This window comes from Podarcis pityusensis, assembly GCF_964106645.2.
Source record: "Podarcis pityusensis genome assembly, chromosome: 9".
In the NCBI taxonomy this organism is placed as follows: Eukaryota; Metazoa; Chordata; class Lepidosauria; order Squamata; family Lacertidae; genus Podarcis; species Podarcis pityusensis.
In genome coordinates, this window is record NC_138034.1 from 31,185,011 (window position 1) to 31,198,919 (window position 13,909).

Here is a 13,909-nt window from a genome sequence, read left to right on the forward strand (position 1 = left end):
TACTTAAGGGCACCTAAAGTGTTCATGAGTAGAGGAGTTCCTGATTCATAGCTCAGCCTCTGAGCCACTATGCTGCACAATGTACTGCTATGGTTTACAGCAGGATAGGGAGAGATCTAGGTAAGGGAGTTCCATTCGGGCAGAAGCAATGAAGTACTGTAACATGATACGGCATCAGTGCATTGGGATGTCATGCCTTAAGAGCTCAATAGAAATGAAGTTTATACAATTGCAGACATTACAGTTAGTCACCTTGCGTGGGTTTTCCCTAAAACCTGGAGCTGGAGTGTATTAAGTAAATAAGTAAGTTAGTACTTTTAGGAATTCGATATCTGAGATGAATACGCATGGTCAATTTTTGCCACCATGACATCATGGTCTCTGTGTAAATTTCTTATAAAAGGCAAAATATATCTATAGCCAAATGAAATGTTTTTATTGCATTCCCCCCTTACTATGATTGTCTCTCCCTTTTATCATGTAGGGTTTGGATGCATGTATAAGAGTCAGCGGGGCTTGACCAATTTACAAGTTCTCACTTCAAGGTTACATTTTACCCTCAGATTCTGAGCCATGAATTTGAAGAAATAGTTAAACATATTTTCATGCAAAGGGAAGAGACAGAAGACAGTCTTCACAAGTTCAAACTGGTAATTGCAGTGGCGGGTGCCTAAGTAAGTTTCTGTCTTTCAATTCCAGATGATAATGTCACCCACCATGCTACCAATTGCTTCTTATTATATTCACGTTTCAGAGAATTTTCATGAAATGCCATGACCGACAGCAATTCACTATACTGACCAGTATCAGTACTTTTTCTTATTAAGATTATTCTTGCCATTTCAGTTAGCATGTGGTTGGCGCAATTGACAATTTCATGCTTAGACCTACACCCTTTCCTTTGTACATGGATAAACAGAAATCTGCTCTTCCAGCAGGGAGGCTGAAGAAGTTTGGTTCTCACCTTTTGCTGGAAACCAGTTGAAATTGAGGAACCTAGATTAGCCATGCCTATTAACCTCAGTGGGTCTTCTCTTAGGAGGAATGACACTGAGTACCACCCAAAGTTGCTTCCAAGAGCACAGAGTATGTTCTCAGTGTTTGTATGGTGACTTCTTAAACACCTTTTCTGGGAGACTTTGCTGGTGTGGATAAAATTGCCGAGAGTACTGCATTCCACAAAATTAGCCATCGGTGGCTTATATGGTTTGCTTTTTCAGTGCCTGCTACACAGCCAGGATTATTTAAAAATGGGTCTTGGGCCTCCTTTACCATCAGCATCATCAACAACAGCATCCAGCAATGGTGTTGCTGCCACTTCCTGGGAGGGGTGACAAGGAGGTAAGATCTGCATGAAGCCAATCTGATGTACTTGCCCACACAAACTTGCTGTTTCCCCTCCCAGAAAGTGACAGCACCACTGTGGCTGGGACACTATTGCTGTAGCTCTGCCCCACTAGACGAGTCACACCTGAATGCTTGCACAGCAGGAAAAAGCTAAACTTGACTTAGACTGCTGTTCAGTATTTAGTTAGTAGTAATGGCCTGTATCCTTAGGCAACCTAAGGAAGTTCATGGAAGGAAACTTTCCTGCCCCTTCTTCTCCCAGGGCATCACAGGTGGCTACTTAGGGATGGAAAACTCCCCTGCTGTGAATTTAACTAATTTTATGTAGGGAAAAGCTTCTAATCCATGCCACTTTGCAAACTGTTAATTTAACCCCAAATTTGGCTCATGCTCTGGACCAAGGTTTTCAATAGAGTTATTATTATTATTTTTTCAAAGCAGTATACTTTACCTTTCTTCTTAAGGAGATTGCAAATGTTATTGTCAGACTCAAGCAGTTTGCCCAGGGCAACAGGTCACCTGTTCTTCTCCTGTTGATGTGTTTGGCTCCAGTAATTACCCTGGGATTCTTCAATTTAAAAGGCATTCGTGACAGTTTAGAAAAACGAACCTTGGGCTACTTCAATTTATGAGGCAAGGTTTAGGAACCACAATGACATAAGGAAAGTCAATTTCCGTATGAGGCAAATCTTGTGATATGGGGCCTTGATACAGGCGAGTCCCACACTGACTGAAACTTTGTCCCTTGACAACCAAGTTTCAAAATTCAGTGGAGCAACTGCCCACTAATATGCAGTGCTGCTGGCTAGGCTCTCAGTGGTTTCTATCTCTCAGGGCAGAGGTAGCTAATGCAGGGCACATTGGAGTCACATTGCTAGCCAAACAAACACAATGCTTATCACGGGAGCCACCGCATACAGCACAGCAGCCACTTTACTGCTTTGACACGCACCGAAATTGGCCACTGGAGCGCATGTGCTGACCTGATTCGATACCAATTGCATGACATATGAAAGCACCCCCAAATATCCTTTCAAGTTAATGGAATGTAGCGGGAAATTGACAGCTCTGGAAAGAAGCAATTTATTTTTACTTAGAAAGGGAGAAAGCAGAGCCATGGAACCATGGAGAGCAGAAACCAGGAAAACTTCAGTGCTTTTCCCCAAACCATCAACTTTTTATCCAAAGGGCATGCTATCAGTGCAGAATTTTGGAAACCTTAGCTTCGGAGTGTACATTTCCCTCTTGCCTAGGAAACATATATATATATTTGTTATATAACTTATCAAACTATATCCCATCAAATGTTATGTCCAGACTCTCCAAACTTACTCAGCAGCAAGGCACTCCAGTACTACATGCCTAATCTGAAAAAGCCCCACTGGCTTTAATGAGGCACCTTCCCAGGTTTATTGGTATAGAATTGCATTCTGAAAAGCAACACTCTCCCCCCCTGCAATTTAGCACACTGGTGAGGAAACTGATATTGAGGTGCATGTGTCCCAGATGTCCCAGCATCCCCTACAACAGCCTTCAGCAACCTGGTCCATCTAGATGTTGTTGGACTGTGACTCCCATCAGGACTGGTGTGCCAACAACATCCGGATGGCACCGGGTTGGGGAATGCTGCCCTACAACTTTGATGCACACCAGTAACTGGTATGCCCACTGCGGAAGAAAAAAATACTGCAGCAAACCAAAAGGCATAGCGTGCTGTCCTGCTATGCTCAAAAAGCATAACATTGCATAGTCTTCGAAAAGTGATCATAAAGCTGCATACTCAGAATTGTTGATTGACCTATTGCAATATAGAACACAACCTATACAAGGCACAGTAAGCAGAGGAAATGACAGGGGAAATAGCTCAAACGTAACTTCTTAGGCCTAAGGTAGACTTTGTAGAGGAGTGCCTGATTCCCTTTTGGTTTGTCTGGGCAACTGTGGCCTAGCAGCCCCAAGAAGACCCTGCTTGTGTCTCCAAGTCTGCTGCATAAAGTTTTCTGTGAATCATCTGCCTCCTACCATGAGCTGAATGCAGAATCATACATTCTGGAATGGGAGACCACATAACTTGGGACTACAAATATTCAGACAAAATTCTTCTTTTATCTTCTCTATAATTGCATGTGCATGGAACAAGGACTTAATGATTATTATTACTATTATTAAAAAACAAAAAAGATGGATAAAAAAATCCCAGGACCAAAACAAAGATTGCATTTTCTGCAGCTGGGCTCTTGTTTGCTTTGTAATCAGGAAGCAATCTGCTATGTGAGCGACAATGTGGATGTAAGTGCAATATAAACTAACAATTCGTATTTCAAGGGTGTAAGAGTGTCCCAATTCTCCACAATCAAGCATTGCTGCACAGCAATAAAGTGTCCTGTAGGAAGCCTCTGCTCCTGTTGCAAAACAAGATGATGGTCAAAAGAGGTAATTTAATTCCAAATGTTACCTGCTAAGGCTGCCGATGGTTGTTCAGCAAGCTGCCTAGCACTGTCACAGCAAAAGTTTATCTGGCAGAATAGCTTTGATTGTCTGTGTAGGGGCAAGACATAGTCATACAATTTTCTCTGCTTGCATCCTCTGCCGTAATAGTTGGGCAGACAGTTATCTTTTTTCTTTTTTTTAAGTGACCAGACACTGATTGTTGTTTCTTTTCAGATGCGTGACACATCTGAAGCAGATGGTGTGACCTTCTTATTGTGTTGAGGAATGCATTGCCTTTAGTTTCTATTTTAAAAACATGACATAACCAGCACTATTCCACCCGCCTTTCCAAAGGCTAGGTTTTCACTTGGTTTGAACCATAGTAAGATAATATGGTTATTAGAACCAAGGAAACCATATCAGTGTTCCTCTACAGTGGTACCTCGGGTTACATACGCTTCAGGTTACAGACTCCGCTAACCCAGAAATAGTGCTTCAGGTTAAGAACTTTGCTTCAGGATAAGAACAGAAATCAGGCTCCGGCGGCGCAGCAGCAGCAGGAGGCCCCATTAGCTAAAGTGGTGCTTCAGGATAAGAACAGTTTCAGGTTAAGAACGGACCTCCGGAACGAATTAAGTACTTAACCTGAGGTACCACTGTACTTGGCAATTTATTGCAGATGTAGCACTCTTCATGAGTGCAGTTTTTTCCAGTGCCCAGTAATATCATTGCCATCAAAATCTTGAGGCACTGAGTAAACAATCTATGGCCTTTTAAATGTATTTGTGGGGTTTTTGTTCTTATTATGATATGTAGTGAAGGTGCCAAGCGAGCCTCCATGGGGAGAGCATTCCATAAACAGGAAGTCACTGCAGAAAAACCCTGTTCTTGGGTTGCCACCCACCAGACCACTCATAGAGGGGCAACACTAAGAAAGGCATCAGATGTTCATTTTCTGCTTAACTGAGCCTGGAGCTATATGCCTTTTCTCTTTATCTTTAAAGCCAATAACTGTTTTCTAACCTGCTCCATTTTACTTTTGGATACTTTTATAGATTACCTTTGCAAGCTGAAGCCTCTTTTTTTTTTTTAAGAACAAAATTCAATTTAAAAAAGTGTGTGCAGTCATTAGGCAGTATCTGCCCCCCCTTGTTTATTCTTTTTATACCCTACTTATACTAACCTCATTAGCATCTTCAAGCATTTTCTCAAAAGGTAGGGGCAACCGTTTGAAATCCTTGAATCCATAGGAAACTTATTAACCAAAGGAGTTTTAATTAAATAGAACCAAATGCAGTCTTTAGCATAAAATCAAATTAAACGTACAAAACGGTGACTTTCACTCTATACCAGCTAATTACTTCCTGTGTTTTATGTCAGTAATAAGGACAGGGTAGAATAGTTTGTGGTGGCAGGTTTTGTTCTGAGAGCTTCATTTCAGAGTCAAGCCTGGTGTTTCAGGATTCAGCAGGCAAGGGAATGCCGAGCAATTGGAAGTGGCTCAGACAGTGGGGCGGAGCTGCTATCCTACCTTCTCAGCAGGTGGGGTTGCTGTTGCTTCTGATGAAGAAGAGGGCAAGGTGATGAGAAGGTCGGTGTAGTGCAGACACAATGGCAGGAGCACCAGACTGGCTCCACTAGTGCATTTGCAGCGCACCAATCTCCCCTCTTTCCCCCTGTCTTCCCAGTAAGCAAAGGTGACCCACCTGCCAGGAAGCTAGTGCACTGGTTCCTCCCCACCTAGCGTGCTGTTTCTGGACTCCACTATCCCAAAGCACACGGAAAGTTAAGGAAATGGTCCTCACTTCACACACTTTCCCTCAAATCCATGAGTGGGAGTTTTCTTTCAGCTGTTTGGAATTCAGCATTCTGTCTCAAAAGACTATGGGAACTGGCTTACTATCATCTTGCCTGCACTCTCCAAATACATAAAAGAGGGCAAGACCTATTACCTCACCCCACCCCAGTTTATCCTCCACATCCTCTTGTCAAGTGTCTTGGGTCTCCTTGACCCCAGTGATTTGTTTGCTTCACAAGCAACTGCCCTCCGCCCTCTTGTGAGGTAAAGATGGCTGATGCTGATATTAAACAAGGGACTGTTGCTGATATATTGTTTTAAAACAGCAGGACACACAGGGCCAGCCCAAAGTATCTCTCCCCTCCCTACCCCAGCAATCCTCAACTTATTTCCTCTGCATTATTTGCCGTAATAACTTTGTCCAGTGAAGTCTTAAGTTTTTTAGTTTACCATTTGATTGACTACAAGGACAGGCCTAAAATGCCATTTCAGAACCCAGAGTTGAGATAACATGGAAGTTGCCTTGCATCCAACCAAAGCCCTGCCTTACCTCTAGCTTGAAGCTGCTTGGCATGCCTTGCATCCAGCCAGACTGTCAGAGCCTTGTTTTGCATCCAGTCTAGGGATGGGCAAAGTTGTTGGTTTCCCTCAGTTTCTCATTATTCCATTCACTTCTCCACATTTACACATCAGATTGTCACTTTTTAAATTTTCAATAAAAAGGGAGTTATGCGTATAGGGAGAAGGGGGCATGTTGTATGCTGAAGCTGCATATAATTTCACTGGTGCATTTAACCAAAGCAAAGGAAGTCATTTTAAGACAGAACTATCACTTGATCATTTTTGGAAGAGTGAAGTTTACTTTGCTTTATTGCCCTGGAGGTTGAGCTGGATGATCCCTGAGGTTCCATTCAGCTCTATGACTTTTTGTAAAGCAAATGGATATACAAACCTCTAGGTATGGCCTGTTGCTGCTGTTTACATGGCCTGCAATCGTGTGCTCCCTATTTTATTGCAGCAGGTAGATTTATTGAGGAGTGAAATGCAGTTAAAAGCTAGAAGTACCAGGGGAGGCATTAATAGTTCTTAGACTTTTAAACAGAACAAACAGATTTTAATCTCCCTTTAAAGTTGCACATGTCCCTCCGCTGGGAGTTATGTACTACCAAACTTTAGGAACATAATGTAAATCTGAAACCAGTTTGCGTTGCTTCCTCTAAGAAAAGAGCAAGCCTTGATAATCCCAAACAAATGGGCTGATCAATTGTGCTTAAAGCAATTGAGCACACTTTTTGGAAAAGTGTAAAGCTTCAATACTGGTGGTGAAATTTTGTTGATGTCCTGGAACTGAACTTCAGCAAAGTAGCGTAATGGCTAGAGACTGTTTGGATTAGGACCTGGGAGATGCTGATTCAAATTTCTATGTAGGGGAAGACAATCCCTCCATCCCTGGTGCCTGGAAGTTAGGCAAACCTCAAACCTGTGACTCCGGACTGAATTCCAGGAGCACATGCAGCTGGGAAGGCTATTCCTCTACTGCCATGCAATGACCAGAAGCAGCAGAAGGCTTCAGTACAAACCTTCAGAATAAAATACTGTTCCTTTAAACCCACAGTGTTCCTACAAGGAGGAAGAGACTGGGACACTGTCTTTGCCATAAATCTACTTAACACCACAGCTGGCTCCAGGCATTTGCTGGACCAATAAGCTCCCAGATTGTCCTGATTTGCCTTACATTCAGCTTTATCTTACCATGTTCTCTCTTGTTCTGACCTCACTGTGCTTTGTCAAGCTGGTGTGGGTCAATGGGTCATTGGGCTAGGGATTCCCTGCTTTCCCACAGCCTTAGTCTTCTTGCTGTGGTTATTTCAGGAATGCAAATCCACTGTCCAAGAGGGCTTGACCACAGTAATCATATACACTTTCTTGCCTGTTCATAGTCGTAAAATGGAATGGAACTAGGAAAGTAGGCAGCTATCATGTCTGAATGCTACTTGGTACTTTAATAAGAGTAACCAGCATCTATGCACAAAATAATGGTGTTTGATGACGTTAGTGTCATTTGGTTGCATACATGGGACTCCATTTAAGTGCAGCATCTTGAACGTCTCCTGATTTAGTCCCTCTAATGTGAAAAGAACCGAATCAGCTTCTGAATACTAAGCACTTCAGTTTAACTGGCTTGTGGTTTTGATCGCCGGCCATAACTCCACTTCCTCTCCCTTGGTGCCCTCTCCTCTCACTTTCTTGGCTGATGAGGATAAATCCCCCTTTGCATGACAGGCAAAAATAAAATCAAAGCAAAAATGGACTCAACTTTGTGGTGCCTTGGGAGATTGTTACTGTGAATTATCTCATCCACCCAATACCAGGCATAAGACGATGGCTTATCTGAGATTATTCACAAGTCAGCTGCCTTATACCCCTGTGTTTAAATTATAGCAGGATGTATATGGTAGCAACACCATCAATCATACATAGGGGCTTTGCTAGCTGAAAACAAGCTTACTTTTGATTCATCTGTTGCATCAATCTCTAGCAAAGAAATAATAAACTAATGTCTCTTCAAAGGCTACTCCATGGAATAGTAAAGAAAATCAGCACAGATGCATTTATTCCCCAATCACTCCCAATATTCCCCCCTGCTAACAGTAAAGAACAGGAATCTTTTGCTGGCTGGATTCTTCCTTGCTCAAATGAGAGCAGCGGAGGCAGTGGAACTCTAGAGAGTGATCTACCCCCTTTTTGCGATTCCACATCCTGACCTTTCCCACCATTCTCTTGCTTGTTGCTGCTTCCCACTTGCCATCTTTAATTTGAGGTTAATTTGCCCAGAAGGCCCTGCCTCTATTGCTGCAGCCACAGTTCTTGCAACTGCTGCCTGCGATGTCTCATTCTAATGCTTGGTATCGCTGCTACTTACTCAAAAGGGTCACTGGGATCAGCCCTCAGGAGCTCTGGCGGAATTGGTATTCTTTTGTAGTACATCTCCCAGTCGAAGGCTCCACGCATGGCATCTCCCGCTTGCGCCTCGTACCCAAAGTGATTGTGGTCAATGACATCGATCATGGGACACACAATGGTCTTATGGTTTAGCGCAATCTGATCTGAAAGACGAAAGCATAAAAATACAAAAAAGAGGGTACGTCTAGCCAAGCCATCTATCACATTTACCGCAAAGTAAATCCCTTAGGCTTTTACTTCTCCTCTTCCCCCGCCCCTCAAAGTTTTGAAAATTGCCTCAGCATCTCCCCATGGCCCTAAAATCATTTCAGCTTTCAAATCTGCATCCGGCCTCTATCTGCAACGGGCTTGACGCACTCGGCCTGTTATTAGAAGCCATTATAGTTCTTCAAAGAGAGTCACATCCCAGCGAGACCCACAGAAGTCAAGTCATCTATATCTCTGTCACTTTGCTGCTCTAAGCTGTCCCCAATCTGTCACCTAAGGAGTCAGCGAGCAAGCAAAAAAATAAAAAATAAAAACCAGAAAGCAAAAGAATTGTCATTTTAGCTTTGAGTATGTACAGCAAGAATGCACTGAGAAAATGCTGCTCATTCTGGCTCCAAAAATATGAACATCAGACTTCTGCAACTCAGCTTCTTCTCTGATAGCAGCTGAGGGGAGATGCAAGGGAGGAGCATATCTATTTAATTCTTGACTGTGTCACTTTGACACAGAATTCTGTTCTGTTAATGTTTTAATCTGCTCAACAGACCCATCTCAAATATTAAAAAAATATATTTTCTCTCACCATGTATATTCTGATGTATAGTTAAGTTGCTGAGAGCTGTATTACAACATTCATGAAAAATGCAAAATCTGGAGCTTAGGTCAAATCAAATCAAATCTTTTCTGTTATGGCCAATGACCAGCACCAACGAAACAAAACAGAGAGCCTGTAGAACACATTAGATGCATAGCTATGATAGCCTCTCTTGGTGGGAGCCACTGATGAAGATGGTAAATGGCTATTGATTAAGATAGTAAATGGTCAACAGGCTCAGATCACAAGTTCCAATGAAGTCACCCCCAAATATAACAGTTCTGAATTATTTTCCAGGCAGATGTGTCAGAATCATCCAAGTGGACATGTTGTCCCCCTGGTTCAAATGCTGTGTTTTCCATTGTTGCTCATCCAGCCTTACTAGGTTGGACAACATAAACAAATAATTCTATAAAAGGCACAGTATATGGTCAGATGTTCTAAAACAGCTGTCCCCAACATGGTGCTTTCCAAATGTTTCAGAATACAACAGTTGTGCTGGCTGGGGCTGATGAGAGTTGTAGTCCGAAACATCTGGGCGACACCAGATTGGGGAAGGCTGTTTCAAAACATGCCTCCTCAAGATCCACTAGTGGGCAACTCAAGCTACCAGTGCTGAATTCAGCCCAAATGAATAAGAGTTCCATCCTAAAAAATTTAATTCTCATCATGTTTCTTCTGCTAATTCTATTTTGCATTACAGTCTAGAAAGTTTCACTTCCAGGTCCAAATATACAGGTCCAAATATACAGGTGAGTTATAGATGCTGTTGGCGGGTTGTACTAAATGAAATGTACATCCTGAATGTATTCATGAGATAAAGTATATGTTTCAGTACCATGAAAATCCTAATGTTGTAAGTTCCAGTATAACTTACTAAGTAAAGGAGGCAGCCAGTTCACGTTGACTTCACAATGAGAGTCGAGGAAGGTCAAGACTTCTCCTTTAGCTATTGAGGCTCCAAGTAGTCTGGTGCGAATGAGCCCTTCCCGTTTTTTGGTGCGCACAATTCTCACTTTGACAAAACGTGCCATATATTCCTCCAGCTTTTCTCTCAAGTGTTCTGCAAAGACATGGAGGAGAACATGGAAACATCACCTATGAACGGTTGAGCTGAGAACATATAACACTGGACACCACATAATATTTACCAACACAGCACTCAATAGCTTTCCCTTCTAGCTCATTCAGAGTTCCTTATTATTTGTAGAACCCGTTCTGAAATGCTTCATAAATTGCAAATGTTCTTTGTTTAAACACACAGAGGAAGCCAGTGACATTTTAGACCTTTTCACGGCACATTCACTGTTGGCAAACTTCCATCTACCATATAATCACAGCCAAAATGACTGCAGGGTGTTCATTGACCCTCCAGTGCCTTCTGCCTAAGGCCAGATGAACATTCTGGCATATGGTTTTGTAAATGATGCCCTTTCCAAGTGGGCTTGCTAGTCCTATTAATTATGCAAAAAGACACACAGGAAAAAAAATTAACATTGGGCTGTGAAATCAGGATAACTGACGGGCTTTGACGGGTAAGGCCAAGAGGGAATCAACTTTAGAGCAACCTCAGCAATTGGACAACAGCATGTAGCAAGTGAACAGTTGCAAAGACTTTGCTAATAAAAGCAAGCAGTATTTTGTCTTATTCAGTCCTTCTGTGTTTGCATCAGGAGACGGTGCCTTTGGGAGTTTTCCCTTTCTCTTTTTGTCTTCTAATTCAACATAAACAACAGAATTGTATCACCGCCTGCAGTTTTGCCCTTTCAAAAAACAACTTTATTGAGTACATTCATAACAAAACAAAACAAAAAAACAAAAAACAAACACTGCATGAAGCACCTCACCCTATCCAATTCATTTCTTTCTTTGAACAGATCAAACCATATGTATCTCCAGTTGTTAAGAATGCCCCCCAGCCCCCCAAATTGACCCAGTAGTCATTTAAAGTGAACCTACCTAATCAACTCTTTCCAAAACAATAAGTGAACCAAAGCACACCCATCCTTTAAAATCCACACTTTCCAAAGTTTGCAATGCAATTCTCTAGCCAAGTAATGTGTAACAAAATGCATATATTAGGGTAAAATGCATAAAATGCATATATTAGTGAAAATAACACAAAAAGGAATTATTTGCAAAGATGTGCATTTAGGCAAAATAGTGTGGAGAAATTCACACCAACATGCTAAATAATTTTCACAATGACTTCTTTTTAAAATGCAAACTTGTGTGGAAATGCAGAGAACTGAACATAAGATTGGAAAAATGCAAAAGGAACAGAAGTCGAAATGGAAAAGTTCACCTATTCCTACCAGCCATCATGGGCTAAGCTAGCCATGAATGCAATTAATTGTGTGAATGTGATGCAAGCATGTGTACATGGTTTGTTATGTAAATAGTAGGGTTGTGCACTGGATTTGTCTGAGTCCTGAGCCAAGAGGGGCAGATTCAGAGGGGCTTGGGCATCAAATGAGTTGGATACAGACAGCCATGGATCAAAGAGCAATCTGTGCTTGTAAGGGAGAAGGGCATCCAACAAGGAGGAGAGGCAGGCACCAGGTGGGAAAAACCTCACAAAAAGTCTAATACCTACCCTGACTATTGGCTGCATATTTTCAGAAGGCAGTGGGGGTTAGAGACACTAACATGCTCCTGGTTTACATATACGGTACTTCACAGATTGACAGTTGCCAGGTTTCTCTGGAAAGAGGAAATGACTGTCCAACTGGTTTGTTCAGAGCATGAAGTGATTGCATGGAAATGTCCCTAACCACGGGAAGTCTGCTCAAAGCTGGCAAAGTCTAGCATTCCCAGAAACCTACATACTCTGTGTCAAGAGTAGAAGTGAAGGTGTAGGGTGGGGAGGGAAATGTCTGGGCAATTTTTTCTATAGAATGATATTGTTATGTGGAAAAGAGAAATCCAACTGAAATGAAATGGTCATTAAATCTTGGGGAGACAAGACATCCAGGCTATTTATTGTCAGTGGAATCCATTCAGGAAAGCTTGCCATGTCAATATAATATTCAGCTAGGATGCTTTCATTTGTATGCTGGGGTATTGCATAAATTTCACTTCCAGGGACAGGCTGGAGAGCGACAAAAACAACAACAACAGGCAGCATCCCCACCGCCCGGGCAATAAATGGAGCACCTCAAATAGAGACGAAGCCAGGGGTCTTGTCATTAAACAGAGAGAGGAGGCTCCTAATTTGTAATTTTAAAAGAAAACATCTCATTCTTTTCTTCACATTGTTTATTAAATGAGGTAATAAATCATACTGCTGATACATGCCAGGCACCTGCCAGGGTCTAAGCTGGCACAGGAACAGACAAATAAAGAGTTATGCAGAAGCAGAAGTTTTATAGGTTGTCAGTGGTATGACAAGCAATGATGAAGGGCAGCATTATGGCCCCTTTACTGATAGCCAATAAACAAATTCTCCATTGTAGGTTGTGTGTGTGTGTGGCCATCTTTATCTTCATTTAATGCAGGCATGAGTTTATAGAAAGAATAGCAGCAAGACAGTTGCGTTTTTCTCCTGGTAATTAAGTGTGCCCAAGCAGAATGCTCAAATGCTTGGTTCAGCTCCCTGAGATGCACTTAAATCAAGGTTGCCAACCTTCCTGCTCATATGTTAGAATTGCCCCTGCCCCACTGACACGGCCTGGCCCTAAAGTAGCTATGTGGTCACAAGAAATTAAAACAGTGCAGCATGAAGTGATAGTGAAAGTTACACAGTTTGATTTTCTGCCTGTCATGCAGTTGTTGAAGATGCAAAGGCATTGCCCAGAAAATCAGTGGTAACACTATTTGATGTTTCCCCTCCTCTAATAATTTATCTGAATTGAGGCAAATAGGGTATGAATGACGGCTACACATTTCTTCTTCTTCTTCTTCTTCTTCTTCTTCTTCTTCTTCTTCTTCTTCTTCTCCTCCTCCTCCTCCTCCTCCTCCTCTCTCTCTCTCTCTCTCTCTCTCTCTCTCTCTCTCTCTCTCTCTCACACACACACACACACTGCTTAATACCCAGGTGGCTTCTAAGCATTTTACAAAACATAAAAACCAATACAGAATAATTAAAAATATACCATAATTAAAATGAGCAATAAAACAACCCCATTAAAACATTAAACTATAAACATCCACGACTGAAATAACCAGTGAAACAATTCCAGTCAATCACCAGTGCAAAATGCATCAAGAACTGACAGGGAGGGGGATGCTCAACCTGTGCCTTGCCAGTCCCTGCTTTGTACTCCTGCTATGCAACAAAAAACATCCATATGGTTTATCAAGCTCCAGACGGGTGGGGTGAGAGGGTCTTGACATTGGGTGGTGAATCGTACAGGATGAACAGATGGCATCTTCAACTCATAGAAGGGAACGCTGAGGAACTTGAACCCAGGGCACCATGACATGCTGAGAAAGCAGATTCTCAACAATGCGATGGTAAGCTGCAGCAAAAGCCAGAAATATCCTACCCTGGGTGAAAAACTCCTAAGAAGGCCTACAAGACAACCCAAAGCACCACAAAGACAGTGCTTAATATATTCATTTGTGTG

At 42.1% G+C, this 13,909-nt stretch overlaps 1 protein-coding gene across 5 annotated transcripts in view; it reads right to left on the reverse strand.

Moving 5' to 3' along the window:
- GALNTL6 (polypeptide N-acetylgalactosaminyltransferase like 6) overlaps positions 1 to 13,909 on the reverse strand; it is a 504,553-nt gene that overhangs the window by 93,784 nt on the left and 396,860 nt on the right. For all 5 annotated transcript variants that reach the window (XM_081021716.1, XM_081021719.1, XM_081021718.1 and 2 more), the window contains exons 6-7: positions 10,219 to 10,404; positions 8,499 to 8,682 (exon numbers count right to left, since the gene is read on the reverse strand). In XM_081021716.1, the coding sequence (XP_080877842.1) occupies positions 8,499 to 8,682; positions 10,219 to 10,404 (370 nt within the window). The remainder of the gene's footprint in view (positions 1 to 8,498; positions 8,683 to 10,218; positions 10,405 to 13,909) is intronic.